The following is a 23810-nucleotide window of genomic DNA, read 5'->3' on the forward strand; positions in this document are numbered from 1 at the left end:
ACCTCAGGATCGTATATGTTTCAATCAAATCGCCTCTTACTCTTCTAAACTCCAGCGGATACAAGCCTAGCCTGTCCAACCTCTCCTCATAAGACAGCCCACCCATTCCAGGTACTAGTTTGCTAAACCTTCCCTGAACTGCTTTGAACGCATTTATATCCTTCCTTAAATAAAGTGACCAATGCTGTGCACAGTATTCCAGACGTGGTCTCACTAGCTCTCTTATTATAAAAATTCAGCATCACTTCCTTGCTTTTCTCTGTGCCTCTTTGTAGAAAGTGCAGAATCCCGTATATCTTATTCGTCACTTTTTCAACCTGCCCCGTCATCTCCACTGATTTCTGTACATATATCCGCAGGTACCTCTGCTACTCCATCCCTTTTAGACTTGCATTCTTTATTTTGTATTGCCTCTCCTCATTCTTCTTACCAAAATGTATCACTTCACATTTCTCTGCATTAAATTTCATCTGCCACCTGTCTGCCCATTCCACCAGCTTTTCTATGTCCTCGTGAAGTCACTCATTATCCTCCTCTCAGTTCACGATACTTTCATGTTGTGTGACATCTACAAATTTTGAAATTGTGCCCTGCACACCCAAGTCTAGATCATTAGTATAGTGTATATTAGTATATCAAGAAAATCATGGTCCTAGCCCACTGTATACTTTTCTCCAGTTCAAAAAAACTTTCACCTATAAATAGTGTTCATTTTTCTGTTTGTCATTGGAGGCTACCACAGCAGCTGGAGCTCAGAGAAAGAATGTTTAGAAATGCTGCAATTAGACTGTTCACAGTAATAAAAGCTGCTTCAATTTTGATTTGGAGCACTGGTTTCATAAGACATTCAGCATGTTGGAAGACGAATGTTAATTAATCTTTTCTTTTTTTAATAATTGGCTAAAACGGAATGTTATTTCAGTAGTGGTAATCATTCAGTGTTTTGTTAAACCTACGCCGAAGTATCCATTGTTCATAACCAGTGAATTAGATACTCCTACCCGCAATGTGATTTTCTGCTTGGCAGTAATCAGCCATACTTCCTGTTCAGTCACAGCACCGTAGTTTTCTTTTGTAATTGTTCGATGCCTTAAAGAGCTGCATGGTCAGCCATAGTTTCTCTTGCCCTATGAACTACGACACATGAACTTTATTTTGCCAGCAAGATTATGGTTAGTCATTTGTTGGGTGGGATATTTTCCAATTAAGTAAATTGCCTTTAGAAAGAAAATTGGATTACAGGAGCTTTGTTAAAAATTAATGCAACTTTTTAAATCGAATCATTGAACAACGTTGTTTTGGTAATTTGAGTCATACTACATTTATACAGCATGTGAGAAGCTACTTTGGTAATTGAAAAGACAATGATATATATTTTCTGTTGTCTCTTTCCCAGCATCCTGTACTCCTCACAGAGGCTCCCTTGAATCCAAGGAAAAACCGTGAACGTGCTGCTGAGGTTTTCTTCGAGACGTTCAATGTCCCTGCTTTGTTCATCTCAATGCAGGCAGTACTTAGTCTGTTAGTATTTCATATTCAGAAATGCACGAATCATTGAAATATAACTTTTTGAGCTCTTTCTTCAAGCTAAAGGATCTTTTCTTTTCTTTTCGCTTCCCATTACTTTAGTCTTTTTCAATAAGATACGAGTGACTAAGCAGTGACTAAAATGTTACTCTGCTTTCTCGTAGACAACAAGCAAACTTTAATTTATTTGAGAGGGAGGGAACCCCATACTCACTAAGAATAATTAGTGTTTAGTTTGGTTCTGTTGGCAGTTGCAACCAGGGATTCCCCAAGTCTCTAGGAGGCATCCTGAACACATTAACAGAGACATCTAATCTGATTTGGATCACATAGATTTTATTTCTCTCCAGATTTTTATTCTCTCATTCTTGCCAATTTTCCCCTTTACTTCTGAAGGCATTGGCTCACGGTGTACTGTTCTGTGAATACAGGTCACCCACAGGTAGTGGCTCAGATGTTATTTATGTGAGTCTTGACAATAAATTTTGGCAGGCCTTTTGATTGCAGATAGTGTCACAGCCAAGTGCTATTCCAGAAGAGGTTGCTGGATTATGTTCAGAGGTGGGGATGCCGGCAGGTTTAATAATTTCTCTCCTCTTCCAACCAATGATATCATCCTTTTTGCAACTTCAACTGAGATCCTGTGACTCAACACAGGCTGGAAATTGGGCCTGGGCCCTTCCTGGTTTGTATACTCCAGTTCTTTTCTTGACATAACCACATTGCATATTTTTTAAAGTTTAGAACCTGTTTGAGCTTGCAATTAAGTTTTAAATTTGATTGATTTTAAGAAATATACATTTTCAGATTACCCTTCAAATGGAGCAAGGAGTAATTTGTGTTGCTCAGATGATTGTTCGTCAAGCTCAACTAATTTTGTGTATTAAGGTGGTGCAGCCTTTCCCAGGTACCTGGTGTTACAGAAAACTAAAATACTACCTTACGCGCATAGTTTCTTCCACAACAAAGTCATGACAAGGTAGGGGCAGAGGAAGAAGGTTTTTCAGCCCAATTTATCTCATCCTTCCAAGATGCCAGATTGCATCAACCTGTTCGAGCTTTTAGAGAGAGTTGGGACCTCAGGGGTTGACATAACTTCCATTCTGCACTGGATTGTCAACTAGATTATATGTTGAAATCCTCTTAAGACTTGAAGCTGCAATTTTTCTTGCGCAAGCAAGAGTGCTCCCTACTGAACCAAGCTGCTATTCTCTAGCACTGGGCCTTTCGCTCTTCATTTGGTCAGAAAAATGCTACCAAGAGAACACAGGATTTCCCATTAGGTAAATATCAGTTCAGAAATCATGTCAGATTTAAGGTTTTGAACAAAAGAGGCAGGGGGATGTGGATAAAACTTTCTTACCACAGTGAATGGCTATGACCTGGAACTCACTGCCTGTGAGATTGGTGAAAGTGAAGACTATCTATCATTTCAAAAGGAGATTGGATGGACGCTAGAGGGAAATAAACTTCCAGGGATATGAGGATTAAGCAAGGTAGTGGGACTGACTGGATTGTTTTACAGAGAGCCAGTATGGGCATGATGGGCCAAATGGCCTCCTTCTATGCTGCAATGACTATGAAATGACATCCTGTGTTCCCAGCTGTCTCTAAGCGGTAACCCAAGAGGGGGATAGGTAGAGAGGTGCTCTTACTGCTCAGATTATGTTTAATGAAGGACCTGAAAAATGGAGAAATTTTAATAAAAGTTTGTGAGAGCAAATGTATTTCATCTGCTTATTTGAGCTGCAGAATGTCTTTTGATTATTCAAATATTAACACACTTGGTTTGCTTTCCAATGGCTTTCTTTTCTCTGCTTTTCTGAAGGTATGCCACAGGTAGAACTACAGGCGTGGTATTAGATTCAGGCGATGGAGTCACACATGCAGTTCCTATCTATGAAGGGTTTGCAATGCCACATTCCATCATGAGGATTGACATTGCAGGACGTGATGTATCTCGCTATTTACGTCTGTTCCTTAGAAAGGAAGGATATGATTTTCATACATCATCAGAATTTGAGATTGTGAAAACAATCAAGGAGGTAGAATTTTATATTTTTATTGTACGTAAGTTGATATAGTGTTACTGCTAATTTGTTTAAAGTGGAGGGAATATGTTGCCATTTTGTAATGTAAAAAAAAAGTATGTCTTCCATTTACCTTAATCATGACAAAGATTATCTTCATTTATTAAAATTAAGAATGTAGTTTTTTGCACACCATGTAGGAAATAATAACAAATGATGGCTGGGATTTTCTCGCAAGGTGGTAACTCCCAATGTTGGTGCCATATGCAGGTCGCATAGACAGACAGTGGGACCACAGCAGCAATCTTCCCAGAGTTGACCTTTTAATTGTCCATCACTCAACCCACCGTCCAATTAAGGACAGTGGGCTGGCTCTTCCACACAGCCTGGCTGCTCTGTAGCTTCAGCAGCAGGGAAATCTGGCCGCTGCTGAGGTTGCAAGGAGAATGAGAGAGCACCTCTATTTTGAGGCACCCTTGGGAGAGATTTTTTTTCTCTGCCAGGGCCAGCAGTCATACCCCAGTCATCGGAGATGTAAACCCTTCACCAGCAGCGTTGGTGCTACCGGGGTCTCCATCTTTGGGTCATGGAGCCTCTGACTTCAGTGGGACTCGCCTGGGAAGCCGCAGAGAGCCCATCTTACAGATGGGCAATCTGGGGGCTGATACATCGCTGGCCATATGCCAGCAGCCTCTTAAAATAACCCATTGGATGTTTCTTAATTACTTAAGTTAGCTGCCCTCCAACCCGTTGGCAGTCACTACATTTTCAGTCCTGCCACTGGTTAAATAGCCCTGTAGCAGGACTGCATCAGGAACCGTCCTGTCGTGGCTTCTTGTCATTTTACCCACTCCTTCCCTGCCTTCTAGTCCGTCACCCAGTGGGGCCGGTAGAATTCTGCCCTATGACTTTGACCTCAGGTGGTATGGTAGCATAATGGTTAGTTACTGGACTAGTAATCCAGAAGCCTGAACTAATGATCTGGAGACATGAGTTCAAATTCTACCATGCCCGCTGTGGAATATAAACTCAGTTAATTAAATAAAGCTGGAATGGAAAGCTGATTGGTGCTGAGCATAAATCTACTGGATAGTGGTAAATACCTAACTGGTTCACTGATGTCCTTATCTGGTCTAGCCTATATGTGACTCCAGACCCACAGCAATGTAGTTGTTTATTAACAGCCCTCTGAAATGGCCTAACAAGCCCCTCAGTTGTATAGCGATGGGCAATAAATACTTCCCTTAATTAAATTTAAAAAAAGGTGAATATTTGGTTAAAAGTAGTGTGACATTGCCAATCCAGAAAGGTCAGCCTAATGGCCTCATAGTTTTACTATTTGGTTTTCTTTAAGGAGAGTCCTGAATTCAATTATCATGTTAAAGAATGTCTCACTGTAATTGTCCTCTTTGAGAACCTAAAGTTTAAAATTATTTTAATTTTTAATGTTCATTCTGCCTTTCTGGGAAATAACCTGGCAATTTGTCTTTGTGTTCCACAGCGTGCCTGTTATCTGTCAATAAATCCACAAAAAGACGAAACTCTGGAGACTGAGAAAGCCCAGTACATCCTGCCTGATGGAAGCACAATTGAAGTAAGGCACCAACCTCAATTCATGCATGGTCGCTAATGCAGCTTGCTCAAGTTAAATCATAACAGATGGACAAGGGCAGCACAGGTTCAAGTTGGCAAAAGGCAGATTCATGGATTTCCTGTTAGGATAATGGAGGCAGAAACCCTTGAATAATTTAAGAACAGTTGGAAGCAATGATGGGGGACTTTTTTTTTGGCTAGATGAGCTAGGATGAGGTGAGTGGCCTTCCTCATCCATATATGATCTTGTGACCATCAGGCATTCTTTATTAAGTGATTTTTTTTTCCTTGGCCCTTTGGAAGTGGAAGAATTTAGTAACATAATACTGTTTGTAATCATGGCAACACCACAGAAAATGTTGATTGTTTCCTCCCTTCCTCTACCCACTGTGCCAAAGAAGAAACAGATTTGTGTTAGGATATAAGAACATTAGAAATTTGAGGAGTAGGTCATACATCTGTGTAGCCTGCTCTGCAATTCTGTAAGATCATGGCTGATCTTTGAAGTCAACTCCACTTTACCACTTGATCTCCTTAACACTCAAACTTATCTATTATGTGAAGGCATCCAGGCCTCAGACAGTGCAGAGGAGCAATGAACCAATCCCTAGTTTCAAAGGGAAAAAACAATGAAGAATGATTTGATAAGCTGGGGAAAAAGTTGGAAAAAAGACAACTCCTAGGGAAACTTATAGAGGTGCGTTGAGAAAGTGAATTTGGAGCAATAATTCTGGATACATCGAGCCAGCAAAACAAGCAGGCATATGTTCAAGGTTGTTAAAGGCAGATTTAAGACTGAGGTCAGAAATGATTTCTTTACACAGCTTGATTAACATATAAATTGAGTTTCCAGAAAATATAGTTAAAACTGGGAAACTGGATTCATTTACTGGCAATCTTATGTGCAGGTAACAAAAGTAGCATCCTGAGTAAGAAGACCAGCCCTCAAAAGTCATAAACTTGATTTAAAAAAAATTGATATAAACAAATTACCTAATAATGAATCCAAAAAGCACTCAGTCATTCTCTATTTTAGATGAGTGGATCCTCTAATAGGTCTTTTTTCTCTTTATTCCCAAGGTAATTTTGAATGCTCAGTATGATTGACAACTGATTGTCCTTTCTCATCACTAAATCAGTTATTTTTACACATATATACATACATACAAACATAACTGTTGGAGCATTAGACTTCATACTCTTTCAGGTCATTGCACACAGCATATCGTGGAACCTTGAAAACATGGGGAGTCGGTGGCATAGTGGTATTATCACTGGACTAGTAATCCAGAGACCCAGGGTAATGCTTTGGGGACTGAGGTTTGAACCCATTAAAAAAAAAATCTGGAATTAAAAGTCTGGCTGCAAAACCATTGCCGATTGTCATAAAAACCCATCTGGTTTGCTAACGTCCTTTAGGGAAAAACTGTCCCCCTATTGAGGGGGGAAGTGCGGGCGTGGGGGGAAGTGCGGGCGTGCCGCCGATTGATGCCCCCAATTGAGGCCCGCAGCCATTTTACGTGGGTGGGCCAATTAAGGCCTGCCCAACGTGACGTCCGCCAGGAAGCGCGATGCGCTCCCTGTGCGGGGGGCTGGGGGGAGGGGACACATACACACACACTCCCTAAGCCGAAAGTGCGCTCTTTTGCGTATATGCGTGAAAGTGTGCATGGATCTCCCTCAGGCTAAGTGCTGCCGAATCGGCTCTGAATTTAAAATTGTTATACAAATGATGGAAAAATTTCCCTGACATGTCCCCTCATGTGACACGTGATTAGGGACATGTCCATAACTTTCACTGAAACCTTTATTAAAAATTTAAATACCCTCACGAAACCTCATCCCGCCCGTGGATGAGGTTTCATGCTTTTTCTGAAGCCCGCCAGGGCTCCTGGTTGGATGGGCGGGTCCATTAATGATGTTAATTCGTTTCTCAATGGCCTCAATAGATCGTTGAGAGGTAGGCGGGTGCGCAGCTGACTCGGCTGCACCCTCCCACCAACCTGAAAATGGAAATGACGCGGGATGATGTCAGGAGTTCCACCTGACATCATCCTGCGTCATTTTATGCGTCGGCGAGTGGGCCCTGCCCCCCCCCCCCCATCCCCCTTGCTCACTGACTGGAAGATCCTGCCCTTAGGGAAGGAAATCTGCCATCCTTACTTGGTCTGGCCTACATGTGACTCCAGATCCCCAGCAACGTGGTCCCCCCCCCCGCCCCCCCTTCAGGGAACAAGCAATTAGGGATGGGCTATAAATGCTGGGCAATAAGCCAGTGATGCCCACATCGCATGAATGAATTTAAAAAAATGCAGTGTCCAAGCTTTTTATCTTCCTTGGCTCCATAGATGAATGCAGGCCAAATATGAAGTTTAAATCCATGTTCCCATTATGTTACAACTATACTCAAACTGCTGATGCTGATCTGAGGGTTCTGATTTAGGATTTATCAATCATAGAAGCAACAGTCCATTCCAAACTCCCAGATCCATTAAATTCAAAATTAGACACGCAGACGATTAAGGGATATAAGTGCAACAAAACTGAGTTGTGTAGTGCCTGTGGCCAGATTACCAGGGCATGATGGCCATAGTTTGCATGTCCCTGCTTTAACACTTGCCAGATGCGAACAACGAATGTGTTTCTACCAACACAATCAGTTTCTGAGTGCAATCATGTTTCAAATATGTTAACTAGTGACATAAATAACAGCATTCTGGCCAGATTGAATGTCTAAAGAAATGCTTGATCTGGCTTCATGAGTATTCCTTTCCTGATTGGTGTCCTGTGAAAGCCAAGAACATTTACAGCTGTATTTCTTTGCTCTTTGCAGATTGGTCCTGCACGGTTCCGTGCACCAGAGCTGCTCTTTCGACCTGATCTGATTGGTGAAGAGTGCGAAGGAATCCATGAAGTCTTAGTCTTTGCAATCCAGAAATCTGACATGGATCTGAGGCGAACGCTTTTCTCTAACATTGTGCTGTCGGGAGGATCAACTTTATTCAAAGGTATCAGTTTAATGTATCAACTGAACCATTTGGGACTTGCAAACTAAGATTGGCCCTGTCATACCTGTATAATTGTACAAGGTAATCTATATTGATTACCCAACCCCCTCCCGTTAAAATGCTGCTGCCTCTCACCATCATTTGCAGGCTTCATGTTCTGTGTTCAACAACATTTTTTTCAGAAAGCACAATGCTTTCTATTCAGTATAAAAGTGGTAGCACAGTGTTGTAGCACTAGGGCATTGCAGCAATCACCTAACATCGGAAACAAATCCACTTTCTCTTCACCAAGTTCTTGATCTCAGTCATGTGACTGTGTGGAAGTGCTGAACAGGGACCAGGTTATTTTCTACAGGAAGACAAAGCCTCTACCCAGGGTGCAGTTAAATACTTAGTACCTAGTTAGCACTGCATAAATAGAAGGCTTATAGAAGCTGTTAATGAGGATCTACTATTTAATTGCTTTATTTAAAAAAAATCCTAGGCTGTCCATAAGTCTGAGATAAGTCCCAGTTAACAAACAACAGTTCATAACACAGTGATATGGTTGGTTGCTACTCATCGCCCTCAGAAGACTTGCTTCATTGTGTTCGAGCCTCCACTTATGACTCAGTTGGGTGTGGTATGTTGGTGGAGTTGGGATTTATTGCTGTTTCCCCTTCCCTTGCTCTGAGGATTACTTTTAGGAGGCAGGCTACCTCAGCAGCCTGCCTGAAAGTGCACAAACATACATAAAGTCAGGGGCGCACGATGTGACAAATCACAACCAGAGAATTTCATGGTACACTTCATAGTACCCGGATGTTGGGAGGTGGCCAGTCTTAAAAAACAAGTGACCCTCAGGTGTGACAGCTATATTCAGAGCTCCCTATATTTCGTAATTGATCCCTTTTAGTTCCATCAATGTGTTCATCCTTGTCCCAGTAGTACTGCATAAAGCCAGGGCACTTGGAAAACTACAGTGCTGGTGGGAACCCTCACTGTCATACTGCCCACTGATAAAGTCACAATACCTGCTAGAAATAAAGATAAAGACGAAGACTGGTTTCTTCCAACAGAGTTTACTTTTGGTCCATGAAACTCTACAGAGCACTTGTCGAGCTGTTTTCTCTTTTATACATTCAAATTGGTACTTAGCTAGTTAACTGATAATTACCAATTGAACTCCTTGTGAGTTAATTGTTTCCTTCCTTAACACCCATTGTCCTCTATGTTAATTGGGAGCAAGCAGAGTTCTACAATTGCAGTTAAATATATATACAAGAGATCTCGCTGCTCAGTGACTGCAGATGATAGTTATAATTATGATAACAACTGACCATCTCTTCGTGCCATTTTTATCAGTTGAAATGTAAATGTGTTAGACAGCCTGAATGTTTTTTAAGCTTACATTTTAAAAGGTCTCCTCAGTACAGTCTGTTAGCTGCAGGTGCATGGCCACTGATTTTCAGCTGTTCTCACTATTGGTGGCAGATCATATCTACAACGTTTGGCATTGACGTGGTGAAAAGTTCACACTGCATTGATCCAAACATGCAATATCTGTTATGACACAGCGGATGGTAAATGCTGAGCTGTTCAAATCCCAGAAGGAAACTTGAAACAACTATCACAACTAATTTTCAATTTGTTTGTTTCGAGATGCGGGCTTTGAATTCAGTAATAAGACCACCGAGTCTTAATGGGTTTTTATAAAATTAAATTAAACATTTATTAATAAGAGAAACAATTGTAAATACGTGCATAGATCTACAAATTACTACTATGGTCATTTCTAAAGCCCCTAATCAATCTAACTCCCAGTTGCACTTTTTTGTTAAGGCAACAGTAAGACACACAGATTTTAAAGGACCAGGCAAAGTAAATGATAACAAAAACAGAATTACCTGGAAAAACTCAGTAAACAATACCCTGAACATAAAGATAAAAACAAAAAACTGCGGATGCTGGAAATCCAAAACAAAAACAGAATTACCTGGAAAAACTCAGCAGGTCTGGCAGCATCGGCGGAGAAGAAAAGAGTTGACGTTTTGAGTCCTCATGACCCTTCAACAGAACTTGGTGAATCCAAGGGGAGGGGTGAAATATAAGCTGGTTTAAGGTAGGGGGGGCGGGGTTTGCGTGGGGGGAGAGAAGTGGAGGGGGTGGTGTGATTGTAGGGACAAGCAAGCAGTGATAGGAGCTGATAATCAAAAGATGTCACAGACAAAAGAACACAGAGGTGTTGAAGTTGGTGATATTATCTAAATGAATGTGCTAATTAAGAATGGATGGTAGGGCACTCAAGGTATAGCTGTAGTGGTGGTGGGGTGGCATAAAAGATTTAAAAATAATGGAAATAGGTGGGAAAAGAAAAATCTATATAAATTATTGGAAAAAACAAAAGGAAGGGGGGATGGAGGAGGGAGCTCAAGATCTAAAGTTGTTGAATTCAATATTCAGTCCGGAAGGCTGTAAAGTCCCTAGTCGGAAGATGAGGTGCTGTTCCTCCAGTTTGCGTTGGGCTTCACTGGAACAATGCAGCAAGCCAAGGACAGACATGTGGGCAAGAGAGCAGGGTGGAGTGTTAAAATGGCAAGCGACAGGGAGGTTTGGGTCATTCTTGCGGACAGACCGCAGGTGTTCTGCAAAGCGGTCACCCAGTTTACGTTTGGTCTCTCCAATGTAGAGGAGACCACATTGGGAGCAACGAATGCAGTAGACTAAGTTGGGGGAAATGCAAGTGAAATGCTGCTCACTTGAAAGGAGTGTTTGGGCCCTTGGACGGTGAGGAGAGAGGAAGTGAAGGGGCAGATGTTACATCTTTTGCGTGGGCATGGGGAGGTGCCATAGCTGGTTAGCACCCCACCAGCCTCCGCATTCAAAGGATCATCCTCTGCCATTTCCACCAACTCCAGCATGATGCCACCACCAAACACATCTTCCCTTCACCCCCCCTATCGGCATTCCGTAGGGATCGTTCCCTCCAGGACACCCTGGTCCACTCCTCCATCACCCCCTACTCCTCAACCCCCACCTATGGCACCTCCCCATGCCCACGCAAAAGATGTAAAACCTGCCCCTTTACTTCCTCTCTCCTCACCGTCCAAGGGCCTAAACATTCCTTTCAAGTGAAGCAGCATTTCACTTGCATTTCCCCCAACTTAGTCTACTGCATTCGTTGCTCCCAATGTGGTCTCCTCTACATTGGAGAGACCAAACGTAAACTGGGCGACCGCTTTGCAGAAGACCTGCGGTCTGTCCGCAAGAATGACCCAAACCTCCCTGTTGCTTGCCATTTTAACACTCCACCCTGCTCTCTTGCCCACATGTCTGTCCTTGACTTGCTGCATTGTTCCAGTGAAGCCCAACGCAAACTGGAGGAACAACACCTCATCTTCCGACTAGGCACTTTACAGCCTTCCAGACTGAATATTGAATTCAACAACTTTAGGTCGTGAACTCCCTCCTCCAACCCCATCCCCTTTGTTTCTTCCCCCTTCCTTTTGTTTTCTTCCAATAATTTATATAGATTTTTCTTTACCCACCTATTTCCATTATTTTTAAATATTTTTAAATCTTTTATGCTCCTCCCACCCCCACTAGAGCTATACCTTGAGTGCCCTACCATCCATTCTTAATTAGCACATTCGTTTAGATAATATCACCAACTTTTAACACCTGTGTTCTTTTGTTCTGTTGTTTGTGACATCTTTTGATGATCTGCTTCTATCACTGCTTGTTTGTCCCTACAACCACACCAACCCCCTCCACTTCTCTCTCTCTCTGTCTCTTTCTCTCTCTTCACCACCCCCCCCCCCCAAACCCCCACCCCCCACCACACACCTTAAACCAGCTTATATTTCAAAACAAAAACAGAATTACCTGGAAAAACTCAGCAGGTCTGGCAGCATCGGCAGAGAAGAAAAGAGTTGACGTTTCGAGTCCTCATGACCCTTCGACAGAACTTGAGTTCGAGTCCAAGAAAGAGTTGAAATATAAGCTGGTTTAAGGTGTGTGCGTAGGGGGCAGAGAGATAGATAGAGAGAGAGAGAGAGGTGGGGGGGTGTGGTTGTAGGGACAAACAAGCAGTGATAGAAGCAGATCATCAAAAGATGTCAACGACAATAGTACAATAGAACACATAGGTGTTAAAGTTGTGTGATATTATCTAAACGAATGTGCTAATTAAGAATGGATGGTAGGGCACTCAAGGTATAGCTCTAGTGGGGGGTTTTTTTTAATAATGGAAATAGGTGGGAAAAGGAAAATCTTTATAATTTATTGGAAAAAAAAAGGAAGGGGGAAACAGAAAGGGGGTGGGGATGGGGGAGGGAGCTCACGACCTAAAGTTGTTGAATTCAATATTCAGTCCGGAAGGCTGTAAAGTCCCTAGTCGGAAAATGAGGTGTTGTTCCTCCAGTTTGCGTTGGGCTTCACTGGAACAATGCAGCAAGCCAAGGACAGACATGTGGGCAAGAGAGCAGGGTGGAGTGTTAAAATGGCAAGCGACAGGGAGGTTTGGGTCATTCTTGCGGACAGACCGCAGGTGTTCTGCAAAGCGGTCGCCCAGTTTACGTTTGGTCTCTCCAATGTAGAGGAGACCACATTGGGAGCAATGAATGCAGTAGACTAAGTTGGGGGAAATGCAAGTGAAATGCTGCTTCACTTGAAAGGAGTGTTTGGGTCCTTGGACGGTGAGGAGAGAGGAAGTGAAGGGGCAGGTGTTGCATCTTTTGCGTGGGCATGGGGTGGTGCCATAGAAGGGGGTTGAGGAGTATGGGGTGATGGAGGAGTGGACCAGGGTGTCCCGGAGGGAGCTATCCCTACGGAATGCCAATAAGGGGGGTGAAGGGAAGATGTGTTTGGTGGTGGCATCATGCTGGAGTTGGCGGAAATGGCGGAGGATGATCCTTTGAATGCGGAGGCTGGTGGGGTGATAAGTGAGGACAAGGGGGACCCTATCATGTTTCTGGGAGGGAGGAGAAGGCGTGAGGGCGGATGCGCGGGAGATGGGCCGGACACGGTTGAGGGCCCTGTCAACGACCGTGGGTGGAAAACCTCGGTTAAGGAAGAAGGAGGACATGTCAGAGGAACTGTTTTTGAATGTAGCATCATCGGAACAGATGCGACTGAGGCGAAGGAACTGAGAGAATGGGATGGAGTCCTTACAGGAAGCGGGGTGTGAGGAGCTGTAGTCGAGATAGCTGTGGGAGTCGGTGGGTTTGTAATGGATATTGGTGGACAGTCTATCACCAGAGATTGAGACAGAGAGTTCAAGGAAGGGAAGGGAAGTGTCAGAGATGGACCACGTGAAAATGATGGAGGGGTGGAGATTGGAAGCAAAATTAATACATTTTTCCAAGTCCCGACGAGAGCATGAAGCGGCACCGAAGTAATCATCGATGTACCGGAGGAAGAGTTGTGGAAGGGGGCCGGAGTAGGACTGCAACAAGGAATGTTCCACATACCCCATAAAGAGACAGGCATAGCTGGGGCCCATGCGGGTACCCATAGCCACACCTTTTATTTGGAGGAAGTGAGAGGAGTTGAAGGAGAAATTGTTCAGCGTGAGAACAAGTTCAGCCAGACGGAGGAGAGTAGTGGTGGATGGGGATTGTTCGGGCCTCTGTTCGAGGAAGAAGCTAAGGGCCCTCAGACCATCCTGGTGGGGGATGGAGGTGTAGAGGGATTGGATGTCCATGGTGAAGAGGAAGCGGTTGGGGCCAGAGAACTGGAAATTGTTGATGTGACGTAAGGTGTCAGAGGAATCACGGATGTCGGTGGGAAGGGACTGGACAAGGGGAGAGAGAAGGGAGTCAAGATAACGAGAAATGAGTTCTGTGGGGCAGGAGCAAGCTGAGACGATCGGTCTACCGGGGCAGTTCTGTTTGTGGATTTTGGGTAGGAGATAGATGCGGGCCGTCCGAGGTTGGGCGACTATCAGGTTGGAAGCTGTGGGAGGGAGATCCCCAGAGGAGATGAGGTCAGTGACAGTCCTGGAAACAATGGCTTGATGTTCAGTAGTGGGGTCATGGTCCAGGGAGAGGTAGGAGGAAGTGTCTGCGAGTTGACACTCAGCCTCCGCGAGGTAGAGGTCAGTGCGCCAGACAACAACAGCACCACCCTTGTCAGCGGGTTTGATGACAATGTCAGGGTTGGACCTGAGAGAATGGAGTGCAGTAAGTTCAGAGAGAGACAGGTTAGAATGGGTGAGAGGAGCAGAGAAATTGAGACGACTAATGTCGCGCCGACAGTTCTCAATGAAAAGATCGAGATTCTTGGACTCGAACTCAAGTTCTGTCGAAGGGTCATGAGGACTCGAAACGTCAACTCTTTTCTTCTCCGCCGATGCTGCCAGACCTGCTGAGTGTTTCTAGGAAATTCTGTTTTGAGTCAGATTCAAAATGAGTTCTCTTAACCTCAGTCCCTGGAGGCAGCAGTTTGGTACATACAGGCTTTTCACACTTGTTGGATCTTAAAAACTGCCTTCCGTTACACACAGCCATCTCCCCTTTATACATATTTTCCCCTTTGAATGCAAATTCTTATTGTTTCGCTATTTCTTTGAACTTTTACTTCTGTAATAATAAAAATCCATCAAAGTACCAATTTTACCAGTAATCTTTGGGAAGAATAAACATACTGTTTCTTAACTTCTTGCTAGGTGTAACATTTCACTCCCTCTTTTGAATTCAAGCTACAATATAGTTTGTTTTTAAAATGCAAATGTTCCCTTTACACTTCACATTCTAAAACTTCCCCATGTTTACCTAATTAACATTTCAAACCTAATTTCTCCTCTTATGTCAAAGCACCCAGACTAGATGCTTCTAATCCAATTAAGTGTCTCTCTCACACAGACACACACCTCACCCTCACCCCTACTGTTAATCTATTTTACAATAAATTCCAACAAAATTATGGAAATTATTATATCTTCCTGACATATAACAGGGACATTCATCATAATGGGAATCTGAATTAGACAACTTAATATAGACCTCTAAATCCTGCTGACAGTGGTAAAGGAAGAAAACTCATTGCATTTGTCTGATATTTTAACATCCATGTTAATCAACTTATTTTACCTTTGCTAATCTAGCGAATAAACAAATATCAGACAAGTGCTTTAAGCTAAAACAAAAACAGGATTACCTGGAAAAACTCAGCAGGTCTGGCAGCATCGGCGGAGAAGAAAAGATTTGACGTTTCGAGTCCTCATGACTCTTCAAAGGGTGCTTTAAGCTGTTTGTTCTTTTCTATATTCAAGTTGGGAGTCAAACAATGTCTAAAATATTCTAGAAAAAAATTGTCATTGGCAAAATAAATTTAAATTCAATTCAAAGTGAATATGATAAGGACATTTTTTTTTGGAAAAGTCAGAATTGTGAAAATGAACTGCAGTGAAGGATCATATGGTAAAGGTGGAATTGACTTATATTACCCAGACAGATGGCAGGTTCAATTCCTGTCAATGCTGAACTAGCTGATCTCTGCCAGAGCTGTAAGAGTTTCTATGATTGATATCAGTGTGTTTGCAAAGTGATGGGGAAAATATCCTCTGATTTCTGCTGAAAATATGCCATTTGTAAATGTTTTTGAGATTTGCATTGAGATGGACCCACGATCCATCTTGCTTGCTGTCATTGTCTAGGCTGACATATGAAGAAAGACATCTTGGTAGAGAGGACAAGGAGCCGGATGAAGTACTGGTTCCCCCAACCCACCTTTCTCCCCACCCCATAAGAAATGGCAGTTCACTTTTTTTAAATGTCTTTTGTTGTAATTCAGCTATCGTTCATGCTTCAAAATCCACCTGTCATTTTATTCTCTCATTCTTTTATTGGTGTGGCTTTTGTGGTCAGATGTAAATGAATGGCGCTAAGCATTCGTTACATTTACACTTGCCCACAGACTTTTTTGTAGGCTTTTGCAGTGGAAGTTGCGATTATTAGAGAGCTAAAATAGCACAACACCTGCAAGAGGGGATCTGGGACCAGGTGAATAGGGCTAGCAACAGCAGATTGAAAAATTCTTACTGAGCCACACAGTGCAAACCAAGAATGTAAGTTAAATTCAATGTCAAATCATATACAGAAAATAAAATAGAGAGAGATGTAGGAGAAAGAAGTGAGAAAAGAAATTTAACTTGTTAGAATTTCCGACAATAGTTAAAATTTGAAGGAATGAGACTCCCCACTAGCAGTAATTAAGACTGTTTAAAAATTCACTTACACTTGAATGGGCAAGCCCTAACTTTTCCTGGCTTATTTAGTGAGTGAGTAGCACAAGTTCACATCCTTCCATTTATTTCAAAGCCAAGTATCTCTTCAAGATACCACTGCAGTGCAGCTTCTGGAGAAGCAGGGGAATTCATACATCAATTTCTTGAGCTCCACATTTAACCGCATGTAAGTGGACACTGGAAGTTAATAACAGTGAGGGCTAACAGCATCATTGTTATTTCCACCACAGTGTTCCATCTATTATGCTGCACCTACTTGTGAGTATGTGTAAATACCTTTTATCAAGACCAATTAGCAAGAAAGCAAATGTACACCTAAATAGAAGGAAAATGCTACTGTAAGCAGCTCAACTTCTATTCATCTATTTCCATACCATGGTAGAAAGATGTTTGAAAACTTACAAAGATCTTCAAAAATTCAGAAAAAATGACTCCCTGATGTGACATAAAATGAAATAGTAAATGATCTTGAACTGTCTCTTACTTAATGACACATTGTACTTCCACCTTTGGGACCTGGTTTGGGATCCATCCAAGTCTAGTGGGCTACTTCTGCTTACTTCATGATTCAAAGTATAATGGTTCTGGGCAAACACAGCCCAATTCCCAGTGAACATAATTCCACATATCCACAACTCAGTCCAAAGCAAGTCTAAATGAGCAAACTTCCATTCAGTTGGCTGCAAGAATGGCTGGTATAAGATGTAGAAATATCACAGTGATATAATAAGCAATGTTTTTCTGTTGGGTGGTTTAAGAGATCCGGGGAGAAATTTCCTTTGGTTACTACGTGATAGCAACATTGAAAATCTTTCAGCTATGTTTATAGTCTTTGCTATTTCTAGTTTATTCTTACAAACATTCTAAAGCATTGTCCAGATAGTGACCATAGGAAGTCTCCCCCCATTATTAGGAGAGAAGGATTGTTAACTGTGCATTTGGTTATGGTGTACACAATAGGAGACTTTACCTGATCTTGAAGTCTTCCACTCCCCAGTGCTGACGTCTTTTTACTTTAATAATCAGAAAAAATTGCTGTATCATTCTCTTAATTTATACACTTTGATCTTCCCCAATAGTCTTTTGTGTGGTCCCTTATCAAAGGCTTTCTGAAAATCCTCAGCTGCCCATAACTCTGGGAAAAGTCCATCGAAAGTATTTCTCCCGTCTAACAAAAGAAAAGTCAGGGTATAAAAGGGTACATTAGTCGGCCCATTGAAGCCCATCCCTCTAGTATCCTGGTTCTCCAATTATATCTTGCAGTTTCACTGTTTTTGCCTCTACAATCCTGCCTAGCAGATTGTTCCAAATATTTATTAGAGTTTGAGTAAAAAGGTTCTTCCTAGCATTTGTATTCTCACCAGTGTAAGTTGAGGTGAGGTTCTCTTCAATCTCAGTTTTGGGCATTTCCCATAACTTTTTTTTTCTAAGTTCTGGCCCTGTCCCATACCGAAGACGTTTAATTAAAGGCACTATACAAGTGCAGGTTATTAATGATTACGTCGCTTGACCTATTTGCTGTATTATTTATATTGTGGGCTTACCCTATCCATTATACCACCTAATATTTTATATATCTTGGTGACATCTTCCTTTTAGCACTTTGTCTAGATTGTAGAGTTGAAGTTTCTCTAGACTTTCCTCGTAGCTCATTTCTCTTTTAAAATGCTCTGTTGTAGTTAAATGTTGCTTTAGTATAATACTTTTTAAAATTAAGTAAGGAAGAGGAAGTAGCAATTATTCAGCATAATCCCCCACCACCTCTCTTTGCAGATTTTATTATCGCATTTTATTACCTAACTGTAGGGATTTGTTCTGCTATTAATTACACCCAGGAGAACTATGGCGGACGGCTGGTGCATTTTGGCTGCTGTATCAATTGACTCAATAATTTTATATCTTGGCCCTATTCGGATTAAATTAACCTTATTTCTGATGTCTTTAGCGAAACCATGCAAATAAAAAATTGCACTATGATCACGATGAAAAGGTTTTGATAGTTATAGGAAATAAGCAAACCAGATAGAACATGAAAGGAAAAAAATAGAAGAATGTGAGCTGTATTCCAGAGTTGAAAATCTACCACTTATGGGCTTCAATTGTTGGAAACAGTATATGTTTAGAAGTCCGAGGTAACTCTAAAAGGAATGGACAGGGAAGAAAAAAGTTAATCAGTTGGTCCATTAAAGTTAATGGACAGAAAATCCTGCTGGGGCCTACTGACCTCTTGGCCCTTCTCCTCTCCTCCCTCCCTTCCTGAGTTTCTAAGAGTCCCTCCCGGCTAAAAATTAATAAAATCTGTCCAGCCATTTGAAGGGAAGGCAGTGTTTATTTTCTACAGAGAGGTGGAAGGGGGAAACAGAGAACAATGTGGGAAAGGAAAACGTTCTATTTAGATTGTCAATGCTTCCAACAGGAATGCGAAACATGAGTAAACCTTCATAGGGACGCTGCATCTCGGAGAGTAGTAGGAATGCTTATTCTGAGTAGCTTTTTCAAAGCAGTACTGAGCCTTTTAGACCATTGCAGAGACAGCACTTTTTATTTCTTGCAATTATTCCTCTCTTTTCAGCACATAGATAAAGATCAACTGACTTTGATGCATTCAGTAACGTAGCAGACAAAAGAAAATGCTGTAAGAGCAGACTGTGCCACTTAAATCAGACAAATGTGGCTCTGTTGCATAAATCCTTCTCTTCCATTAAAATTGTTGTGATATCTCATTCCTTCCACTGTGTGCCACTAGAACCTTTATGTGAATTAATGCAGCTATTTAGTTTGTGCTATAACAGGGGTTTTACAACACCATGTTACTGAGAAGCAGTGCTTCCACAGCAGTGCATTGCCCCCTAGTGCATCCAACAACATATTGAGAGTTAAAAGAAAGGAATGTCAATTTTTCTGTAAGATTGTTTCTCTTAAAGGCTTGATATCTTCTTCAAACCTGCCAACATGATGGAGCATCAGAAGGCTGAATATTATCCCCCTGCATTCATCACGTTTAGTGCAAAAGCGATTACATTTGTTTAGTTTCCTTGATGTGTCAGGGAAACTCAGCAGCAAATACAACTCATTTTATCATGCTCAAGGAAATTGAGTTCTCGATCTGTTTTTAATTTTTCTCAGATAGCCCAGGCACATTGTGAAAGTACAGTACTGTACATTAAGTAGTTCTGAAGCAATCATCTGCCATAATGGAAAAGACCCCTACCCACAGGTTATTAATAAAAACTGGTGAATAATTAAAGTTCCGCTGGAACAAGCAACATATTGAGCAACTGTCCAGGGGCAGCAGAGGAGCTCTCTTTATATTATGTTCTTTTCAATTTTTCTTTGATGTTTTAATCTTAAATTGACAAGATTTGAAAAGATGTAAGGAGAGCCATATGTAAAAATCTTTTCCAATTTCCAGCCAATACGTATACTCCTCTTACATTCTTGTTTAAGGTCCTGATGAACAGAACTGGTGTTTATTGTAACCTGTGTTAGGTATACCTCAGTGGGTAGCACTCTTGACTCTGAATCAGAAGGTTTTGGGTTCAAGCTCCACTCCAGAGACATGAGCGCATAATCCAGGCTGACACTCCAGTGCCGTATTGAGGGAGTGCAGCACTGTTGGAGGTGCCATCCTTCAGAAGCAATGTTAAACCAAGGCCACATCTGCTTTCTCAGGTGGTTGCAAAAGATCCCATGGCACTATTTTGAAGAAGAGCAGGCGAGTTCTCCCTGATGTCCCAGCCAACGTTTATCTCTCATCCAACATTAATAAAACTGATTATCTGGTTATTATCCTGATGCTGGGTGTGGGAGCTTACTGTGTGCAAAATTAACTGTCAGGCTTCCTACATTACAGTAATGACTTCACTTCAAAATGTACTTAATTGGCTGTAAAGTGCTTTTGAACATTCTGAGGTTGTGAAAGGTGTTATATAAATGTAAGTTCTTTCCTATCAATAGCAGTTGAAACTAATAACTACTACCTAACCAACAAATAGCTTCCCATAGATAATCAGGATTTGGGCAGGACATAGATAGCAGTACTGATCTTATGATCTTGTGGAACATGTAGCACAGTCTGAACTAATGCTTTTGGATCATTAGCACCTGTATTAAAACACACACTAATCTGTACCAGCACAAATGAAACAACTCCATCTCAATTGTTTAAAAATCAAAGCTAAGGTTTGGTGACACATTTTCGATAATGGGCAGGTTTCTTGTTGCAACAAATTGGTGCAGTGACCATTTTATTTTTTTAGATGTTTGGATCTCTTCCACCTGTTTAGTAGATTATGGATGGATTCAAGACTCAAGCTGAGATCTGAAACAGGTCTGGATCTAAATGAATTTCACCGTCTGCAATGTTTAATTTCCAAAACACATGTTGAATTTGGCACAGTCACCATGCAAATCCAACATCTGTTTGGAAAATCTACTGAGGACTGATGCACGTGATTTGGTGCTTTAGTTTTCCCCTGCCTTCATTGTCAACTGCTTTTAATTTGCTGTGTTTTTCCTAACCACAGGATTTGGTGATAGACTGCTGAGTGAAGTAAAGAAATTGGCACCAAAAGATATAAAAATAAAGGTATTGTTATGTGTTCCAACACCCGTATGTTAGTATCAACCTTCTGGTTCACTACACACTTCGAGTAAGCATAAGCCAGTTGATGGAGTATACAGAACAGACTTCATTGATGTCTGGTTTGAGTAAGTGGCCTATCTAGAACAAGAGAGTAGCTTCCCATTTCTCTATCTTTCCAGCCCTCTGAAGATCTGTTGAAAACCATGCTCCTCATTTCATATTTTTCTTACATCATATTTTGCATACACCAAAGGTACATTTCATAGAAAAGATTTAATTCTTTGAACAGTCGGCTCATGGAAACGGCTATAGTTGTTTACTCCAAGCTATTCCTTCAAACAAGATTCCTGATGCAACTGTTCTTTGAAGAATAGGGTTTATTAACCATTATCTTTCCATATAATAGTTAATGGATTCCTTCACCTAAATTTATTACCCTAGCTACTAAAGTTATTCCTTAATGACTCACATATGATGTGATTATGGTTACTTATTTTCTTTAACAAGCATTTCTCCTATACAACACTCCAGCACTAAAAGCAGAAATACTTTACCTGCCTTGACACTTCAAAGCCACCCTGTTCATATTGAAGAGCCCTTTGCTCCCAGGATAAGTTTGATTATTAACCTTTAACTCCTCAAGATGTCCCACATACAGCTCTCCAGAATGTCCAACAATCATACACACACATATACTTCCACATCTGTACATTCTCATGTCTTTTTTAAAATCTTCCTGAACTTGGGAAGATGATTAGGTAATACAGCTCCTCAAACTTGTCCCACCGTTCAATTGGATCTTGGCTAATCTGTATAATTTTTTTTAACTGCCAAGGTGGAACTTGACCTTGCATTCTCTAGTTTATTAATCTAGTAAAATAAACACTACACTACAATATACCCTATTCATATAGAAACTCATGCTTAGGGACTCGACCACACACCCACGTGTGCTCATTTTAGACTCACTAGAAAGATAGAACAGTCCCAGTTGTATCCATCAACAAATTAGAAGCGTAGTTATCTTTTAAATGAAGGTTTTAAATATTTAATTTCTGGGGTAATGTAAAATGTAATGCATATAGGACTCTAGAATCATAAGTTCCCTATACTATATCAAAGCTTGTATTTTAGAATAGTTTCCAGAAAATTATTAAAAACAAAAATGTTCAAGGGCCTCTAAAAGACTTGTTGCAGCTTGATGCTTAAATTACTTTTTCTGAAAGGTTAGACCTTGTGGATAAAATGTAAACGTTTGATGTAGAATGTAATATTTTATTATTTGTGTATCTGTTTCATTATAGATCTCTGCTCCTCAAGAGAGGCTATACTCCACATGGATAGGGTAAGTGTTCATTTGTGATCTTAACATACAGTATCTATGCTTTAAGAGGTGACATAGCAAAATGCAGCGATAAGGAAAGATTGGATAGGTTAGGGTTGTTGTCCTTAGAACAGAAGAGGCTGAGGGGTGACTTAATTGAGTGTGCAAGATTATGAGGGGCCTAGATAGAATAGACAGTAAAACCTGTTTTCCCCTAGCGAAGAGGCCAATTATCAGGGGGCACAGATTTAAGGTGATTGGTAGAAGGATCAGAGGGGACCTAAGGAAAAACCTCTTTACCCAGAGGGTGGTGGATGCCTGGAATTTACTGCCTGGTTTGGTGGTGGAGGGGAGAAACCCACAACTCATTTAAAAGGTACCTGGATCTGCACCTGAAGTGCTGTAACTTGCAAGGCTACAGACCAGATGCTGGAAGGTGGGTTTAGAAAGGACAGCTAGTTTTTTTTATTTTTCGGCCGGCATAGACACAATGGGTTGAATGGCCCCTTTCTGTGCTGCAACTTTCCTCTGGCTCTAAAATACAGTTTGGTCATGTCCCTGGTGAGGACAGTTTTCTTTGGCAAAGTAGGGTTAACTGTTAGTAGGGGTTTCACTGTAGTGCCTTCTGAAAATAAAGGCTGCTAGTTCCATCCTTTTATAACATTATGGTACTTATTGTGATTGGTACAGTTGTTGGCTAATTTATTGGAGAGAAGTCTGCAGATTTTTCAACCCATTTTTTTCCTTCATACTAGCCTTAGTCTCCAAACATGTCTTCGAGCTGTGGTTGGTTTACTACACATCACACAAACCTATAAATAACCTATAGTATAATGCACCTTGTCATCTAGTACTGTATAATGCCATTTTGATAAAATCAGCCGGATGTTTGGTTGCAATGGAAACACTGCTTTGGTTCTGCTTTGAGGAGGCGTTGTGTATAATTTTAACCCAAAACAGATGGGTTTGGATCAGGTTGGATACAAAAATGTTAGAAATCTCAACCCCACTTCCAATTTTAACAGAGGCAGAACAGGAAACCTGCAACCAGCCCACTCCCAGGGGTTAGGAAGTCATTTTAAGTTTTTATAATGAGGACACACACCTCAAATATAATCCTCATTTTAAAATTTACTCTGGCCAACTGGGTTTCCAGGACATTAGGGAAACCTCGCAGCTGAAGGAAGGTGAAGACTGCAGAATCCGGTAGGCAAGTGTTTTTTTTCATGTGCCTTTCCACTTGCCTGCTGGAACTAGTTTATCTGTTTCCTCATCACCCCCATGATCTCCACTCCAAAAACAAATGATGTTTCCAATCTCCCTGCCTTCCCCAACAGCCACCCGGTCCTTCTGTGCCTTTGGTGCCCAGAGGGCTGTGGATGCTTAGTCCTTGAATTTATATGTCTCCTTTGACATTGCTCATGGGTACTATATGGGATAGTCTAGGCAGAGGGATGTCTAGACGGAAGGAAAAGTGTAAAAGAGTTTGGGATCGGGTCTGGCATAGAGGCTGAAT

General features: G+C 41.5%; 1 protein-coding gene across 1 annotated transcript in view; it reads left to right on the forward strand.

The window, feature by feature from the left end:
• Positions 1-23810, forward strand: part of LOC121289533 (alpha-centractin) — a 67633-nt gene that overhangs the window by 40314 nt on the left and 3509 nt on the right. Inside the window, exons 5-10 of the mRNA XM_041209030.1 lie at positions 1397-1521; positions 3356-3572; positions 5059-5151; positions 7984-8158; positions 20912-20973; positions 22275-22315. Of these exons, the coding sequence (XP_041064964.1) occupies positions 1397-1521; positions 3356-3572; positions 5059-5151; positions 7984-8158; positions 20912-20973; positions 22275-22315 (713 nt within the window). The remainder of the gene's footprint in view (positions 1-1396; positions 1522-3355; positions 3573-5058; positions 5152-7983; positions 8159-20911; positions 20974-22274; positions 22316-23810) is intronic.

Source organism: Carcharodon carcharias, chromosome 17 (assembly GCF_017639515.1).
Source record: "Carcharodon carcharias isolate sCarCar2 chromosome 17, sCarCar2.pri, whole genome shotgun sequence".
NCBI classification, from domain to species: Eukaryota; Metazoa; Chordata; class Chondrichthyes; order Lamniformes; family Lamnidae; genus Carcharodon; species Carcharodon carcharias.